The sequence below is a fragment of the Chlamydotis macqueenii genome, chromosome 1, assembly GCF_036417535.1.
Source record: "Chlamydotis macqueenii isolate bChlMac1 chromosome 1, bChlMac1.mat, whole genome shotgun sequence".
In the NCBI taxonomy this organism is placed as follows: Eukaryota; Metazoa; Chordata; class Aves; order Otidiformes; family Otididae; genus Chlamydotis; species Chlamydotis macqueenii.
In genome coordinates this window covers 83,928,064-83,947,432 of record NC_141556.1, presented here as the reverse complement: position 1 = coordinate 83,947,432, position 19,369 = coordinate 83,928,064, and the positions used below count along the sequence as shown (strand labels likewise).

At 41.5% G+C, this 19,369-nt stretch overlaps 1 protein-coding gene across 1 annotated transcript in view; it reads right to left on the bottom strand.

The window, feature by feature from the left end:
- The window catches only part of LOC104485755 (ovostatin-like), a 31,530-nt gene that overhangs the window by 8,800 nt on the left and 3,361 nt on the right, over positions 1-19,369 (bottom strand). The window contains exons 4-14 of the mRNA XM_086748712.1: positions 18,041-18,093; positions 17,124-17,144; positions 13,841-13,955; positions 13,487-13,596; positions 11,591-11,749; positions 11,146-11,373; positions 8,702-8,851; positions 5,007-5,139; positions 3,620-3,716; positions 2,891-3,119; positions 1,501-1,624 (exon numbers count right to left, since the gene is read on the bottom strand). Of these exons, the coding sequence (XP_086604838.1) occupies positions 1,501-1,624; positions 2,891-3,119; positions 3,620-3,716; positions 5,007-5,139; positions 8,702-8,851; positions 11,146-11,373; positions 11,591-11,749; positions 13,487-13,596; positions 13,841-13,955; positions 17,124-17,144; positions 18,041-18,093 (1,419 nt within the window). The remainder of the gene's footprint in view (positions 1-1,500; positions 1,625-2,890; positions 3,120-3,619; positions 3,717-5,006; positions 5,140-8,701; positions 8,852-11,145; positions 11,374-11,590; positions 11,750-13,486; positions 13,597-13,840; positions 13,956-17,123; positions 17,145-18,040; positions 18,094-19,369) is intronic.

The following is a 19,369-nucleotide window of genomic DNA, read 5'->3' as shown; positions in this document are numbered from 1 at the left end:
AGGCTGTAGTGTCTATTGACCCTGGGGATTTCTTCAGCAAGACACTGAGAAGAGCTGGTTGGTGAGTGTCAGGGCTGGTTTTGTGTCTCTTTGAGGCAGAGCTTCTAGAAAATCTTGGAAACTCTTTTCTGTCAGCACCGAGATGGTGTGGAGAGAACGCTACATTCCCTCTCCCATTCCCACTAGAAATGGAAAGCTGCAAGCTTCAGTTATCCTTGGAATAGAGGGCAGCAGTCAATGTGAGTGCATGAAACACATAATAGATTTTGCACAAAAGGATCATGTCCGTTTGATAGCTTTATAGCAACCTTCATTCAGCATCTGAGTACTTTTGACTGCAGCACAGACACTGCTTAAGTGATGTCCACCAGATCACACAGGAAGTTTGTAGCAGGGAATTGAACTGTAATTACTCACACTAGCTACCATTTGGCAAGCTCTGGGGAAAAGGGAAGAACAGCATCAATGAGCGCTGCAGGAAACAGTGCAAACTCCAACCTGCCTTTCAGTTCCTCTCAGGAAAGCAGTATATAAGACTCTTACCTTTCATACAGATTAGGGAGTTTTGGGTCTTTTCCCTTCTGATGCCTTCAGGCTGCATAATGATGGGAAGAAGAGACACATGCAGTGGATGAGAACAAAGCATGCAGAAGAAATGCGGTGACAGAAGAGCCACCCTCTGCCTCAACTTCCTGCATTATAGGACAGCGCAACTGAAGCAACAATTCATGGCTTCATACTTGATGTGGCTGCTATTAAAAGGGAGTTCGTATCAGATGGAGTCCCTCATTTCCAGTTTCTCCTCTGCGTGAGGGAGACGAGCAGTTACCAACACCCATTGATCCTCATGGAAGAGGACATCAGATGGGAGTGGACTTGGTCTTAGATTGAACAGCCAGACCCTGTCCTAGCCAGATGAAGGTAGACCCAAATCAGGAGTTCTTTAGGGAACCTGAAAAACTTTTACTTGCTTTTGGTACTTTTGCTGCATTTTTCTTTCCTCATGGAAGGGAGTACAGGGCAAACAGTAAGAACTGTTAGTAGTACCTCGACCAACAGTGTTCTGATCTGGGTGTCCCTGTAGTCAATACTGGTGTTCCTAGGTACTTTGTCTCCACAAGCTCCATCATCCTTGGTCTCTACAGTAATGCTGAATACTACATTACCTTAAATAGTAGCAGAAAAGGAGAAAAAAAAATTGACCTCTATCATGCAGGATGATAGCTAAAGTAAGAAATTTCATCTGATAATGAATATCTGCACATATTAAGTAGTGCAACATAATGAATGGTCAATCACTCTAGGTGAGACATATGGGAAGAGAACTGATCTCTAAAAATGGGAATAATAAACATACGGCAGTTGTGGAGAAGCTCTTCAGCCCAGATAGTGGTAAACCAAGTTCTCTAGGTTGTAAGAGGATTAGGTTTTTCAGGTGAGGTATAAACTGATTAGTATCAATCTCAGGACAGAAAACCAGGTAGATTCAAAAGCACTTACCAATTTGTTTGGGGAAAATATTCCAGACATAGGTCTGTCTTTGTTTGGCACATACACATCCATTATCCTCTGGGGAGATTAGTTTGGCCTGATAATCAAGGGAATCTGACAGTGAAACATTAATCTGAGAACAGAAAGAGGAGTGCGAGCAGGTAAAGATTTTGCATCATAGGCAAATGGTGCTTTATTGTTAGGCAAGGGTAAGATAGTCTCTGGTTATATCCAGTGTTAAAAGTGTAGAGCAGATTTAAGGCCTGGAATGGTATTAGATGAATTATCTCTCAGGTGTAATCTTAACAGTATTCCCTTTTGCTTCTCATGACATTGTCCATTGAGATGTTAAATATCCTATGCATACACCTGATTTCTGATCAGGATATTGAGTTATGTTCAGTTGACCTGGTGGTAGTGGCTTTGAACTAATTTGCAGAGGAAACCAATGATTAGTGTTTGTTCTTCTGTTGTTGTAGGAGTACTTGAAAAACAAGTGTAAGAGATTAAAGCCTAATAACAGAGATCTTTTTTTTTCTAGGATGCTTAAAACCCTAGGCCTTTTAATTTTGTTAGGTCAAACTGTTAACAGAGTTCGGAAAAAAACATTCCTAAATTGTGGCTTGATTTTTTCTCCTTTTGTGGTGATCTCCTAGTGAGACTGGAGAGCTGATTTTCAGCATTCAAATCAAGCAAAAGAAGTCTAGACTCTACACTTGCCTCTTTTCTTTTTTTCAGGATTCCTAGATGCCACATAAGAAACAAGAAGCAAACCAGAAGATGTTTTTCTTCCTGTTTTTCTTTCTTCAAGTATCCTCTAAACCATGAGTATGCTCCCTCCATGCAGAGGTGCAGTGCACCTGTGGTCTGGAGGCATTTTGCCTGGAAAGTACTGAATATTGAGAGTACAACCAGTGCCTGAGAGCAATAGTGTCTCTAGCTGGACAGACACTCTGTAGGCCAGATATTGGACTTCTGTTCTCTCTGTTTAGGTGCTTTCATCCCAGAAAGGAAAAGTTTGTCTGCTTTCCACTTCTTGCTCTTCCTACTTTCTTCTGTTTTGCAAACACAAGCCCTTCACTTCTTCACACTTTCACATAAATTCCTGAAGAAAAGATCCCACTAAAACCATCGATGGCTTGCGTGATGTGGATGGTGAATGATAGTCTGCAAAACAATTTTTCCTTCCTCTATGGACCTCTAGAGACAATAGCTTATACACCCATTCTAGTCAGTTCACACAGATGTCTTTCTGCTTTGTAGTGGCTTAGGAGGGCAAATCCAGTCAGGATAATCATCAATCAAGAACAGGGACAGATCCAGTCATCTACACCAATCATTTTGCTGCAGCTTCTCTGGAGATGGGGTAAGGTCTAAGAATGTGGGCAGAAGTACACACCTTAATGCAATGGTCAAGGTAGTTGAAGACATTAGCTCTATGCAGCAAATCTTCTCCTCGGATTATAGAGTATGGCAAGGTCAAGTCCACAAAGAAAGGCTGGAAGGCTCTCAGGGTGGCAGGCACAGACATACCAAATCCAACCAACTGTTCCACACAGAAGGCACTGGCCTTCCATTTGGTGATGGTGTCAGGGATAGTGTATGGGATGCTGACTTTTCCAGTAGAGCTGATAAAAATGGATAGAGGATGAGTTTAGAAAGGGTAAGTTTCATATATCTTGTATCTCAGTTGAGGCAATAGATTTTGAAAATCAGTATTACCCCTATTCTCTCTGCAGAAATCCCACATCCAAGTCCTCCTGGAATTTATCACCCAAATCTTCTGAGAAAAGCCCATTTGAAAGTTCTTCTGCCCATCATTTCCCTGAGTTTGGAAAGAAAACTCAAAATTTTTGTTTTGTATACCGATATTTTAAATAGAGATGTCCCTCTTCTTAGGAAGGGAACATGACTCATGGTACACACATTGTGGGAATATATGTCTTTAAGGACAGGGTATTTTTATTATGGAAACGAGGAGGGCAGGTGGTCAGGTGATGATTGAATAAGATAAGTCTTCCAGGCCAAAAGATAAGAAGAGGTGGCAAGAAATTGCTGCCTTGCAGGACATCAGGGGACTTAGTAATTCTTAAAAGCAAGGCAAAGAGAGGGAAGAAGCAATACTCACTTAATTAGGACTATATCCCAAATCCAAGTTTCAGGGAAGAATTCTCGAATACTCTCAAGGATGGGTCTCTTCCTACGTTCCTCTCTAGCAGCTTCAGCTGGTAAGAGACAATGGGAGTTTAGTCAAATCTGGTTCATATAATGAAAACTCCCTGAAAGGACAGTGTGGTTGTTTAGCCTCATCACCATACAGTTTCTTGCTCACCCTCCTCTACACAGCAGGATGGGGGAGAGAAATTGGGAAGAAAGGAAAACTCCTGGGTTGAGATAAAGACAGTTTACTAAAATAGCAAAGGAAAACTACAATAATAACAGAATACAAGGATATTAGTATATACAAAATATATAAAATGAACAATGTACGATTTCTCACCACCCGGTGTCCAAATGACCAACACAGCCCGTCCTGAGCACCGATCACAGAAACGACACCGAGCAGCAAGCAAAGGAGCAAAAGTGAGCCAGCAAGGTAAAGGGAACAATGCCAGCAAGCAAGAGAGAGGAAAGATGGATGCAAAGGATGCCAAGGATGCCAAAGGATGGATGCCAAGGGTGGAAAGGATGCCCCCTCCCATGGGCAACCCCCACTTATAAAAGCATGACTTTTATGGCATGAAATACTCTCTTTGGCCAGTTTGGGTCAATTATTCTGTCTGTCTTTCTCCCAGCTTCCTGCATCTGCACGTTATCAAGACTTTAAGGAGACTTGGAAAGCCAGACAGTGTCCTTGGTCTCATTAACAACAACTTGAATTACCAGAGGGTTTTTATCAACATTCTTCACATATGAAATCCAAAACACACTGGCTACTGAGAGGAAAATTAACTCCATTCCTGCCGAAACCAGGGCAGACAGGTTTTAATATGCATGAGCCATTATGAAGGATGATTCGCATTTATCCATTTCTTTCTAACTGAGACTATCAGTAATGCCACACAAATATTAATTAATGTCACTAATATATCTCTGAGTTAGATATAACTTGATATCACAGGGAAAGAAAACATTACTTGAGGTGCTTTGATGTCCAGATATGAGATGAGACCGAGGGCTAGAACTCGGGTCACTTGGCTCTTAGATCTGTTTGCTATCCACACGGTTGCACTGTCTTTTCAAACAAGCTCTGGTCAGAAGGGAATGAATGTCGACATTGTTTGTTTTGTGTGACACTCTACCGATTGTCAACACTTCCCAGCTTGAAATTGGACATGAATCAGAAATGTAGACCTAAAAGGCTTTTTTGGGCATTGGTCGTTATCCTAAGCCATCTCATTCTCTGCTAGATCAATATACCAATGTGATAAATGAGCACTGTTCATGTCCATGTCACATGAATACCATTTCATTTAAGGAGAAAAATAAAATCTCTTTCCTGTCCCCTATATTACCTGATGATTTGACATGATGTGTAGAAGTCATGAATCCTGTGTTGAAGAAATATGGCAGTTGTCTTACAGTCTCACTAGTACACACAACTGGTTGCCTAACCTTTGAGTTGGTAAAAAATTTCATGCCCATATCCTGTAAAAAAACACATTTTGGTGTTAGCCATTACCATACTGCAACTAAGTTTTATTCCATTCCTCCTTCTTTCCCATTACTGCCTTTCCACCACAGAGATGCCCAGAGACTTTTCTATGCAGAAACTTGTGGGAGCATTGTTCATGCTGGAAAATCACAGTAGGCAGCAGAGTCTATTGAGAATAGAGATGTCCACGAGGAGAGTTTGTTGTGTGTGAGTTTTACTAACAGCATCATTTGCAGAAATACCTAAAGCTACATAAGTGGAAACTCACTTTAACATATATAAGTAATGCACAGGACATTTACCCTGAGGAACTGATACACATCTGGGCCTAATCCAGACATTACAGGTGTGTAATACAAGCCTGTGGTGGTTTAGCCCGGATCACCACACAGTTTTCTTATTCACCCTGCCCCTACCCAGTGGGACAGGGGAGAGAAATTGGGAAGAAAGGAAAACTCGTGGGTTGAGATAAAAACAGTTTACTAAAAATACTAAAAACTACAAAGCTAACAGGATATAAGGATATTAATATATACAAAATATACAAAATGAACAATGTACAATTTCTCACCACCCGATGTCCGAATGACCGACGCAGCCCGTCCTGAGCAGTGATCACAGGAACAACACCGAGCAGCAAGCAAAGGGGGAGAGCAAGCTAGCAAGGTAGAGGGAACTATGCCAGCAAGCAAGAGAGAAGAAAAGGATGCCAAGGGTGCCCAAACGGATACCCGACAAGAAAAGGAATAACTGAAAATGATGCCCCCTCCCATGGGCAACCCCCACTTATATACTGAGCATGACGTTTATGGCATGGAATACTCTCTTTGGCCAGTTTGGATCAATTATTCTGTCTGTCTTTTGCCCAGCTTCCCGCATCTGCACGTTAACGAGACCTTAACGAGACTTGGAAAGCCAGACAGTGTCCTTGGTCTCATTAACAACAACTCGTATCATCAGAATGTTTTTATCAGCATTCTTCACACACAAAATCCAAAACACACCAGCTACTGAGAAGAAAATTAACTCCATCCCTGCTGAAACCAGGACAAAGCCTTTGTGAAAGATGTTGTCAGATGAGACACAGGGGTGTTGGGGGTCATCTTCTAGATTCAGCCCATTGAACATGTAGCCTTGAAAGTCTTGCAGAGGATGAAGGCTGTATATCTGTGAGGAGGAAGGAAACACAAAAACGGTGTGTGTGGAAAGATCAATTCTAATTACAGCATCATGTGCTGCAAATTGCTGGAGCTGCAATGTTGGCCTGTTTGAAACAATGTTCTGTTTCCTGGATTAAAAATTGACTGAACAACTAGACACAGAAGGTGGTGATCAGTGGCACAAAGTCTAGGTGGAGGCTAGTAACTAGTGGTGTAACCCAGGAGTCAATACTGGATCCAATCCTGTTCAACATCTTCATTAATGATCTGGATGATGGGGCAGAATGTACCCTCAGCAAGTTTACTAATGACATAAAACTGGGAGGAGTGGTTCAGGGTCATGTTGCCAGGGACCAGTCACTGATTAAACCATATCCTATGTGAAAGAGGACTTCTGACTGCCAAGAAACAAAGACTGTGTATTGTTTATTATAGAATCATAGAATCATTAGGGTTGGAAGGGACCTTTAAAGGCCGTCTAGTCCAACCCCCCTGCAAGGAGCAGGGACATCTTCCACTAGATCAGGTTGCTCAGAGTCCCATCCAACCTGGCCTTGAATGTTCCCAAGAACAGGGCATCAACCACCTCTCTGGGCAACCTGTTCCAGTGTTCCACCATCCTCACTGTAAAATTTTTTTTCCTAATATCTAATTGTTGTGGTTTTGTTTAGTAGGGGGGGCCTAAGGTGGTAGCTTCTGTAGGAAACTGCTAGAAGCCGCTCCCCTTTGTTCAGGGGACTTGGCCAGGCCTAGGGCGGACCCACTGCTGGCCAAGGCCGAGCCGATTGGTAGCAGAATGTCTCGTGATGACGCCTCTGCGATAACGTATTTAAGAATGGGAAAACAGAAGAAAAAAGAGAGAGAGGAGAGAAGATGTGAAGAAGCTGAGCGGGGGCAGAGGCGCAGAGGGGGAGGCGCAGGCCTCATGGGCCTTGCAGGCCTCACCCTCTGGCCTCTCGCCAGGCAGCCGACTGGGCCCGACTTGGTCCAGCCCGGCTGCAAGAAGTGGAGAGGAGATGAGAAGTGAATAAGATGTAATACCGGGGGAGGTGGATGCCTGAAGGCAGCTGTGGCCCGTGGAGGGCCCACTGGGACAGCTGTTCTGGAGAGACTGCACCCGTGGAAGAGATGACCCACGCTGGAGCAGTTCCACGAAGGACTGTGGCCCGTGGGAGGGACCCCACGCTGGAGCAGGGGAGGAATGTGAGGAGTTCTTCCCCCAACCATGAAGCAGCGGCGTAAAACAACGCGTGATGAACTGACCACGACCCCCATTCCCTTTCCCCCCCCGCGTGCCGCTCGGGAGGGGGAGGTAGTAGAGATAATGTTAAGCTTGGGAAGAGGGAGGGGTGGATGGAGGTTATCTTGTTCTCTGTCTCATTATCCTGCTGTTTGTAGTAATAAATGAATAGTTTTCCCCAAGTCGAGTCTGTTTTGCCCGTGACGGTAACTTTAAGGATTTCTCCCTGTCCTTATCTCAAACCTCGAGTCGTTTTTCCTTATATTTTCTCCCCCTGTTCTCTCGGAAGGTGGGGGGAGTGAGAGAGAGACTGCGTAGTCTGGTCCGATCGGGGCTGAACTACGACATTAATCTAAATCTACCTCCCTCTATTTTGAAACTGTTACCCCTTGTCCTGTCACAACAGGCCCTACGAAGAGTTTTTCCTCATCTTTCCTGTGGCCCCCTTTAGGTACTGGAAGACTGCTATAAGGTCTCCCCGGAGCCTCCTCTTCTCCAGGCTGAACAGCCCCAACTCTCTCAGCCTGGCCTCATAGGAGAGGTGCTCCAGCCCTCTTATCATCTTTGTGGCCCTCCTCTGGACCCTCTCCAACTGGTCCATGTCCATCTTATGCTGGGGGCTCCAGAACTGAGCGCAGCACTCCAGCTGGGGTCTCACAAGAGCAGAGTAGAGGGGCAGAATCACCTCCCTTGACCTGCTGGCCACGCTCCTCTTGATGCAGCCCAGGATGCGGTTGGCCTTCTGGGCTGCAAGGGGGCATTGCCAGCTCATGTTGAGCTTCTCGTCCACCATCACTCCCAAGTCCCTCTCCTCCGGGCTGCTCTCAATCCATTCCCTGCTTGGGATTGCCACGACCCATGGGCAGGAGCTTGCATTTGGCCTGTCAAGGTCCCTCTGGATGGCATCCCTCCCCTCCAGCGTGTCGACGGCACCACACAGCTTGGTGTCATCGGTGAACTTGCTGAGGGTGCACTCTTTCCCACTATGTCACCGACAAAAATAAATCATTGTAGATGATTCATGACCAGCACATGCAAAAAAGTGGTGGAAGTCTAATACAGTCTAACAACATCAAGTAGAGAGACACCATAATGGAGAAGAAGGAAGCAGTGCCACAGTGGAAGGAGACAATGTGGGTTTTTTGGGCAGTTTACCTTTTCCGCGGACAGCTCTGTCCCAGACTTCAGGAGCAGCATGCTCTGATCCACTGCCCTCACAGCACAGAAGGAGTTGGCAGCAGCTTCAATGACTAAACTGACATTGGAAGCTGAGCGCATCTGCTTTTCAGAGAATTGCAACTGGACCTGAAATTTATCAAACAGATGTTGATATGGCTAATCCCTACTGCTCGAGGCTGCTCTGGATGTGTGTGAGAATGGAAGGCAAGAAGTAGAGTAGAAGGTTCTTCTGTTAAAGTTCAGATAGTTTGCTTGGAGAGGAATGTCTGGTCTCCACTGCCTCTGTTGACCAGGTCTCTGCTGTAATGGGGGCTTAGGCAATAAGCACACTTAGACTTCTGCACTGTGATAGCTTAAACAAAGTCTACCTCAAGTGATTTAAAATAAAGTGTGATTCTATTGCTGCTATTATCAAATGTTATTATCATGCAGACTACATGTAATAAGCACTACAGTGAGAAAATCATATTTTTACTAGGTCCATAGCCCACCTTAGCAAATATTTAAAACAGATTTTCTTTTGAATCTATTCTGAGCAAAATCTATTTCACATTTGTATTAGATAAGAAGGAAGAAATAGGAGGGGAAGACAAAGTCAGGTAACTGGAAACATTTTGTTTAATCTCACTTTTTTTTCTTCTAATGTTCAATGTTTTTTAGCTTTTAGAAACTGAAGATTCAAAAAATCTTAACAGTGAAATTGATTTCAAAATGACAAATGAAAATGTACCAGTGGGAAAAAAAAAAACACTGAATGTAAACTTAAACCCCAGATTGCTATTTTTTCTTTCTTTTCTATATATATTTAGTTCTGGTAAACCCAAATTGCCCTTTAAAAAAAAAGTAAAAAATTAGATTAAATTATGAAGTGGGATAAAGCTAAAGTGTGTTCACTATGCTAACAAAACACAGTCTAAACCTATTCAAGAGAGACAAGAACTATCTGGGAGTAGTGTGGGTTTCCTGAAAAGTAGGTTTTAATGTTAAAAGATTTACCTTTTGATGATAAGGCCAGGAGGGGGTGGTAGAGGAGACATACAAGGACAAAGAGAAAAAAAAGGAGAATGAAGAGAGTAATGTTGAAAGAAGTGGATGGAAACAAGAAATAAAACTGGAAATCTGTTGTGAATGTGTGAGCAAAGAATTTGTATTCATCTGACAGCAGCTGACACTCACTATATCTTAGTGCCTCTCACCTTGTTTTTGAAACATTTCTCAACTGGAAATCGGACACTCTCTGCCACTAGCTCCTTGGCAGGGTGTAAGGTATATACTAGCAACTGAAGGGCTGGAGCCATTTTCTCATTGACCAGAAGTGGGATGGTGAAAGTGCCATTTTGGTCTGTTAGAGGAGAGAAAGATACCAATAAAGAGAGAAGTCCAAAGATCTGCTGTAGTAGTAGGGCATCATTAAGTGATATATAGTTGTACCAGTCAATGGAGCAATCTGTACTTGGACAATAAACTGAAAAATCCTGGATTTGTCAGGAGGTAACATACCTGGGTTAAGATCTAGATGGTCTCAGATTTATTGTGGGTTTGAATATGTGACCAGATTCAGAGAGCCTCCTAAGACAAATATTCTGTATTTCCTCCATTTTTCTTTGGCAATATCTTTGCAGGACACTACTTCTTGACTCTGTATCAACTGAAGTAGTTGCTCGACTAAGTCTGACTTTATAGTGATCTTAGTAATAGTGCTGGTATCATGCATATATACATGGATGGAGAGAGATACAGCCCTCCCAATAGCTGCTGTATCCAGCCAGAAAGCCTTGCCTTGGTCTCCAGTTCAAACATCCCTCTTTTTTTTTTTTTTTTTTTAATGCAGAAACATGGATTGGCAACTTAACTTACCAGCTTGGATATTAACTTTTACTTCCCCTGTAAGGACAATCTTGCCTTTGCCATGCCCTGTGCAGAGAAGAGCAATACATTTATGGGTTGGTAGAGGCTGGAGGGAGAAAGCAGCAATGTACATTGACAGGACAGTCAAGGCGTGTACAGTAGGATGGCTTAAATTCCTTAAACATGCGCCTTAGGGCATGTTGGATGCTGCCACCATTTCTGATCCCTCACTATTCAGAAAGCAGAAGGAAAAGGAAGGGAAGGAGAAGGCAGGGAATATCATAAAGAATTTCTTGGAGGGAAGGGACAAGAACCCTGACCTGAGACATTTTGGAGGTAGTTCCTTGCTATGAAGTAGAGTAACGTGGCCAGAAATGGGGATCATTTTTCCTGAGCGGGTAGTTTTGCCAAACCACCTCAGTGCTGTTTCTGTTCTTGAGTTATTTGCCATTGTGTTGGCTGCTAATCCAAAATCTAGAAGAGCACTCACTGCCCTATTTGCTGTGGATGAATTGCCAGATAAGTGCCTGGTCAAGCCCTTTCAGCAAACCATGCAACAACCCCACACTCACCACGTAGTAGAAGTTCATGTTGTTGATGCTTTTGTATCCTTCTGTGTTCAAGACATAGTGCACAGTGATTAACCTTTTCTGCCCACAGCGCAGATCTTTCCACAAAGGCTCAATTCTCACAAAACTGCTAGTCCAGGAGTAGAAGCGCTGGACAGAGAATGATGCATAGGAATAAGAAGGCTCTATCCAACCTTCAGAGTGGCACTGGTCACTGGTTTTGTAGGTTGCCTGATCAGGAGAGGGAGTGGGAAAGAAAAGGGAAATAAACACATGTCGCTAGGGAAATCATTATCACACACTGACATCAGAATGATGAGTTCACAGAATGTATGCATTTAAAGAATTGCATCTAAAGCCAAACTGGCAAGGAGGAAGAAGAGCAATGGTCCTGCAGCCTCAGTTTAGACCAACCATCTGTCTCTGTCCAGCCTTGTTTTGTACTCACTTTCAGATTGATCTCTGGATCAAACATTTTGGATGTGTCAATGCTAAACTCAGCAATGCCATTATCATCAGTGGTGAAGTTGTCTGTGTTCTTGTTATTGACAAATAGCTGAATAACCTCATTGGAAATAGGAGAGTTATCTTTGTCTACCAGCTTGATCTGTAGAAAAGAACATGAGATATGTTCAGCATGTTATATTTCTGTATGTAGATACTAATGTTTTGCACTTCTTTTCTCTCCGCACAAAATAATTGCTTTTTCTTCTCCCTTCAAAGCAATACTTAAGAACTGAAAAGTCTGTCTTTGCTTTCTGGTAGCTATCTCAGCTACCTTATGAGATTTGGAGCAGGAGCTTCCTCAGGAGCTGCTACATCATTGATAATGTCCTTTTGTGGAGCAAGAACTTGTATCTCATCTCTTTCCTGGTCAGTCCCTTCTGACTAGACATTTCTAGTTTAAATATATACTTCCTTTCCTCCATTTTTTCCTTTCTTAGTCTTAAGAGTCTGTTGCTGATACTTTCAGTGTCTGAGGGCCTTTTCTTCTTTTTTTTGAACACTTTTCTGATTCTGTCTCCACTGTCTCTGCTGCTTATGTGTTAAACAAACAAATAAAAAATAACAGACACTATTAGATACATTTCAGGTTGCTAGAACTGAGATTCATTTTGAGGTTTTTTTTTCAGAAAAAAAAATTATAGAAGTATTCATATGTTAAATACAAGCTTAAGAGACTGACTTTCCTCACTGTCCAGAAACAGCATGGAGAGAAATGACCTCTGAAACAAAAACAACAATAGAGAACTAAAAGTATTTCAGTGGGTGTTTACTTCAGTGGGACTGAATGCAACAAAAGTGAAGGCATACAACATATGTCCTGCAACAGATATTTCATAGCGCAGGGAAGGACCATGAATGGCATGTGATGGCACCAGGACAGGGACTGGGATCTGCTGCATTTTGAGAAAGTGTGAGTATTAGTGGCTTCCAGACAATAGTTCCCCTGATACGACCCTCAAGGGTTTGGGTTTTTTTTTTGTACAAAAGTGAAGAAGCTGCCTGAAGCCATCGTCAGCAAGTTTGTCTCTGAGATTGTGACATCCCAGCATCCTACCACGTCTTTCAGCATATTTAACCTCTACTGTGTGCAAGACTGTGTGGGAGGAATACACTGTGGCACATCACCCCAGGGACCCTGTTGACCCCCATCCTCCAGTAAGGGGTGATAAAGTGCACAGCAATCTGAAGAACAGAGTGGGAGTGGGGACCAAGAGAGAAAGTTGTATAGACATACTCCAGAGGCAAAAAAAAAAAAAAATAATATCCTTGAAAGACAGTATCTTCTCTCCTTTCAGTGCTGCTGGTAAGATGTCCCCTTATCCTTTCCTCATAGAAAAAAAGCTGAACTGAAGGAAAGAGGGAGATTTATCCCTACCTTTAAACCACTGGCAGAGTTACGTGGGATTTGTCATGAAACATAAAATAATGAAAAAGCTTTTTGAGACAGAAACTGCTGTTATTTCTGTCTTTTTTTTTTTTAATTCCTTTCACTTTTTCTTCCCCCATCCCCCAGTGTTTTTATTCATCTCTGTCTGGCATATGATGGTCAGTTTTGAAGGGAGAGGCAGTTATTTCTATCAAACTTAAAATGCAAGTTAGATAAGTGCTAATTAATGGATTTTTTTTTTATTCAAAGAATTTCCAACAGAATCAAACTCAGAAGAAATCAATACTCTTCGGTATTCAGAATTACCAATAGGGCACTGTATGTAAAGGAAGAAACTTGAGGAGAACAACCCCTGCTGCCACCAAGCAGTCCTCCGAATGTTCCCATCACTGTTGTCATGTGATTGCCTGTCAGTCATTTTCAATACAAGATCTCTATGCCCTTGTTTACCTGTCCAAAATAAGGAATTCCCCTTCTGTAGTGGTGATCCATGTTCTCAAACTGTATGCTGCTCATCACCTGAGTTATGGAAATAGACTGGGTAGCTGTAAGTTGCAGGCCTGTAACACATGCCCCAGAGTCAAGAGAAGATATGTTTTGTCTTGCATGTAGCATCATCAGAGTCAGAGTTTGCCTGGAGGTGGTAACTGTGCATAAGCAAGCTCATAAAGAAGATCCATAAAAATGGATCTTCTTCAGGAACACATCATTGTATTCAGCAGGCAGAGGCTGAATATCTCCTACTTTCTTTTTTTTTTTTGACCACATCACTGTTGATGTTTCTGACTATCTACAAAGGATTACCTGTCCCTTTTTCTGTGACAATGGCTTTCACATCAAGATTCCTCATGTAACCAGTACGATTTAGCTCAAAGACATTGGAGCTGAAAACCTGGGAGAGGCAGCCCTCTGTGTCCAGCTGGAAAGGGAAGAAAACAAATCCTGTTAGCAAGGATTATAGCTTTCAGGGGATGCTGGCAGTACATGGGACCCTTCTTGAGTGAGTGAAGTCTTTTCCCACTACTTTTAACATTATTTATACAGGACTGATGGAGACATCACTGTCCACACTTTTTAAGTGAGAAATTGAGTCATAAAGAAGAAACATGTCAGTCCTTCTTCAGGCCTTTAGGAAACCAAGAAGAGAAATTACGTGCCCTGAGTTCCTAGCTAGTGATCTAAGCAAACAGATGAGCAGAGTGAAGTGAAGCATCTAAGGAGAAAAAGAAATGTGATAAGCAAAAGGAGAGAAGGAAGAACATAGGGAGAGAACAAACATGAAGAGGAATAATAATCATGTATCATACATCTTTGGTAAATGATTGACAAACTGGGCTTTTCTTGCACCTCCCGTATGAATCAAAATCTCTGCACACCATGAGCTGGACTTTCCCTTCAACAGGCTGGCCATAGGTGTACCTAGGAGAAGAGGAAATAGGTTCATGAGCTAATGCTTGAAAAATTGACTTAAGCAAACATGTGGAGGAATAGACTCAGGTTGAGAAGTGAGCTGGGAAGTCAGAGAATGGAATAGTTTCACAGGCTTTTTCCTGACTTTCCTGGTGTTAAATGAGATAATATAACTCAGAAGTTGAAATATTAATTAGTTCTATTTCACCCCTAAACCTGTGAACCAAAGCCACACCTTAAATGTAATAATATGTAATAAACATAATAAATACCTCTATAAGCATGGTGGATACACATGTCTACTGATCAAATTATGCCTATTGTCTCCACTCTTCAGCTTAGACTGGAGTTCTAGACTCACTGAAATCAAAGCAGAACTCCTCATATGTGCAAGGGAATCAGGATTTCAACTCTAATTTCTAAGTTATGAGATCTTGGTATTAGAGTAAGCCAGGTCCTTCTGAAGGACTAAGCTTGGAGGGGGAGTTAAAGACCACTGTAACCTTAAGATCCCAGCTAGAATTTAACTGTGCTCTGCTGTATGAAGGTTTTCCTCTGAAGTGGGTTATTGAGAGTGGACACATTCTATTTTAGCAGGGGACCTCTCAAAAGATTTGGTCAACCCACCAGTTGAAATAGAATACTCATAGAATAAAATGAGATGAGCACTCAAGTAAATGAAAGTTCCAACCACCAAGTCAAACCTGACCAATCTCTTCTGAGGTCCTCTTCATTTCAGTCTCTTCTCTAAGCCCTATCTCTTTCCCCAGTCTTTGGGAAGTTCTTGTTCTTCAGCATATTTCCAAACCACTCTGCACATAGTACTTACACTCCACAGACTTTCACTGCGAATTCTGAATCCAGAACTGTAAGGCTTTCTGGTACACTGACTGTGACATCAAATTTTGGCAACACTAGAACAAAGAATGAAAAGAAAAAACCCAAGACTAGCACATTGTAAACCTGCAGACCCTCATGAGATGAAAGAGAAAATGAGGATGTATCATCAGTGTTAGTCACAGATGGAATGGGATCTCAGAACTGGAGTGCCAAAATGGTTGAAATGTGTCCTGGTCTGTGAAGGCTCACTAAAGTGTTTCTACAGAGCTTTGAAGAGAAGCCAGGGCTTCTGAGGTGAATCCTGTGATATCTAGGTGCCTTGCAGAGCTACGGCCAAGAAAGTTAATGAATGTGGTTGGGAGAAGATTAGTTTGTCATAGTGAATTTTGCAATTAACTTACTGATTTGTTATGCAGATTCTTTGCTTGGGAGAATCTGTGGAAAATGGTTAATTTCTCTTCTTTGACTTTTTGTTGTTTTTTTTTTTTTTTTTCTCCAGTTCTTAATGACAACTAATTGAAGTTGCATTTGCCAGGATGCTGTTTGAAGTTTCAGCAGTCAAAAGTGTTGATTGATAGGGATTAATCTCTAATAATGTTTTCTACTCTGAATAAAAAACAACAGGTGACATTTACCATATTCTTCCACAAGGAATGAGTGATTTATTTCATCTCCTGACTTCTTTGCTATGATGATTTTGTAGTTCGCCAGGATAGGCTCTTCAGTTAGTGGGAATTCAATCTGGATAATGCTAATTTCCGATGTCACATTTTGCCACTAAAAGATCCTGTTGCCCCATGGATCCTAAAGAAAAAAAGAATATGAACTCACAGTTTGTTTGCCTTGGAAATTTTTTGCTTCTAGCACACTAAACCAGAAACAAAGAAGAAAATAGGGCAAGTTGCTTTAATTCATTGGGAAGGTTGCTTGCTGCATGTGCATTGAGATAAATTATGCCTTTGTACTCTGATTATTAATGTTGCTAGATTTCCATCTGTTGATCTCAGATTTAGGAATCCTCTGCCAGCCTAGGTATTAGTCTCAATCATCAGGGGACGTTGCACAGTACTGCTGTTCCCTGCTCTTCAGTATATGTTGCTCTAGTTTTGTATCAGCAGGGAGAGAAAGAAAATCTTTGTGCTTCCCCTTCAGCTGAGCTTATCCCACATTAATCTTGGCCTTTAGCAACCCCAGCTTTTTTTCAGCTGCCAGAAGAAAGAACACATTTCTTCTGTGTTCACTGAGGTGTCTTTTGCCTCTGAGTATATGTTATGCTAGTTAGACTAAAGAAAACTCATTCACACCATTTCCTTGAACTCTTTAAAGCACTGACTGCAGAAAAACACACATAGAGCTGAAAATACTTCTGTTTCACTGTGAACAAAATAAAGTCACCTGACTTCATGGTATAATACGAAATCTTGAAAGAAAGCTAACTAGGCATGGACTGCCACCGCTGTTTTAAAAATCACCGCAATCGCCATGGAAGTGCTAACACAACTAGTAATTATATCCACAGCCTGTATTTGTTCATAGTTTTCAGCAGTACTTGAATTATATACCCCAAAATAAGTTGAGTAAACTGGAAGAAGTGGAGGGGAGTCAAAGGCAGGCATAAGAACAATACAACTTTTGACAGCTGAAATATAGGTATACTTTCCATGTTAGTAAAGCTCAAACAGCATCCTAGGATTTTATTAAGTTTCTGTTAATTTCTGCCAGTGCACTCAGGAGCAAGATTTGCCTATGTGTAGACACATGCAAACCAATATAAGCACATGTGCCCTAGATTTTATTTTTAGATGTGTAATATAATACAAAGAGAAACACTACTTACCTGAATTGCAATCAAGGGGTACTGAAAGAGGAAAAAACAAAGTGGGAGAAGAGATTAGGTGGCCGAACAAACACAAATTATTTTTCCCCAGGACTGTGAGAAATGTATAACCAATAGTCAAGATAATACCAGTAATCAGAAATCCTACTCTCTTATTTTATTCAGTTTAGTAGCAGTTTTACTTCAATAAGAATATTACATAAAGAGAAGAGATGAAATGAGAATGTTGGAGCAGTTTCGGATCATACTGGATTTAGTATAATACCAGAGTAGCTGAGTAAGTTGTAGAGGTACACATAAACCATGATTTGGGCTTTTTTAATCTTATATCCTCAGTCTGTTTGTTAGTACTACCAGCTCATTTGGTATGTCTGTGCTGTCTTCTTAATTACAATCACATGAGAGAAGGTGACCAGTAAAGACCCTTCCATCTCTTGGCTTATGTACTATGAGCATGAAGACAGCTTGGTGGCAATTAAAAGAATGCCTCTGATTAGATAAAAATTGTGGTAACAATTTTCATTTTCCCACTTCTAAAATGAGCAAAGTACTAGCTAGATGACTTGCCAATTTTTGCAAGCAAAAATTGCTTAATAGTAACAATGGGAGACTGAACAGCAGGCTCTCTGGTAAGAGCTGAAATAATATCTGCAGCAACAAAGTGGAGGTTTTTTTTGAGCCTCTTTCCCAGCAATAGCAGGAGATGTGTCAGGAATCCAATCTGCTACACGCTTACACTGACTCTGTGACTCTAACATAAAGGTGGAATCTAGCATGTGCTTAGGAAATGATATTTATTCTCTGGCATTTAGTCTCTGCAACATCTCATTTTATCCACAGCAACTGTTTATTTAAAATTTGTGAAGAAGTTGTCTCCCAGTAATTTTAAATACAGGGGAATATTTCTGAGCACTCACCATCTCCTGAACAGGTTTAAAATTGAAATCCAGGGCAACAACACGAAACATCACTGGAAAGACAAGGAATAGGGTGTTAGCATTAACTGTAGTTTATTTGACTGAGCATGATGGTTTGCATTCATTAGTACTCCTGGTTTCACTCTATCTTCTAACAGCCTTACTTGCACAGGGTGCAGGTAGTAAAATGTGTCTGAAAGTAAAAGAATCCTATACAGACTTGCCAAGGGGACTTTTATCCAGCATCAAGTTCTGACACTTTTTCATGAAAGTTTGCTTAACCTCAGAGAAAAGTGGTGACCCGATGAATAGGAACTGCTGTGCAGGTCAGGCAGTCTCAAGTGACAGCCATTCTTTCAGTGGCTGCCGGCAAATTTGTTCCTCTTCATTTTCCCATCTGTAAAGCAGGGTTTGTTGCTCTGAACATATGAAAGTTACAAATATTAATGGAACTAGGTGAAGTGCCAGTTTTTCCTAATGCTGTCTAACTCCTGTTTGTTCAGTTTGTTCTCATCTTGTACAGTTTTCTTCCCTTACTTTCTTTTTTCTTTACAAGAGAAAAACTGAAAGGAGAATGATTAATTACTGCATAATGGAAAACATAAAATCATGCTTCAAAAATGTCCTTACAAAGCATTACATTTTCATCATTTAATTTAGTCTACTGCTACCCACACCTCAAAACCAAGCAATCTGACAAATAATCAAGCCATGTTTGTGGAACACCTTGGTGGCACTGAATTCTCATTGGTAAGCTTTTCTTCATGCCATGTATTAAGATAGAACTCATCCCTAATTGAAGTATAGCTGATGCAGTATAACTGCTGCATTATTTGGCTGACATCCAGAAAGAACTATTCTTGTAGTGTTTCCTACAGTGTTCTAGTTGCACGCCTTAGAGCCTAGCAGTGAATTGAATGGATCTGGATAAATGGTTCTTTGTATACATGGAGCTCTGTTCGATGGCCAGATGAGAAATATGGGTAGGGGAACAGCAAAAGTGAAGGAAAAAAGACAACACAAAAATATAAAAGTACAAACCCAGAAAGTAAATAGCAGGATTTTGTCTTTAAAACTTACAATTCATTTTAAAATAATGCATTTGACTCTTGGTCTTTAAACTGTCTTTGATGCTGACCAGCATCACAGACTGAAGACTATGGGAGCATTGTTTTATGCCAGGCATTTAAGTAGTGATCTGATCACCTTTTTCCACTCTCTTAACCTGTTACCAGTATTGAAATATCAGCAGTAAAAGCTCCTCTCTTCTTTCAGCTGGGAGGAAGGGACAAAGAAGAAATAGACACCATGGGATGTCAGTCTCCTGTC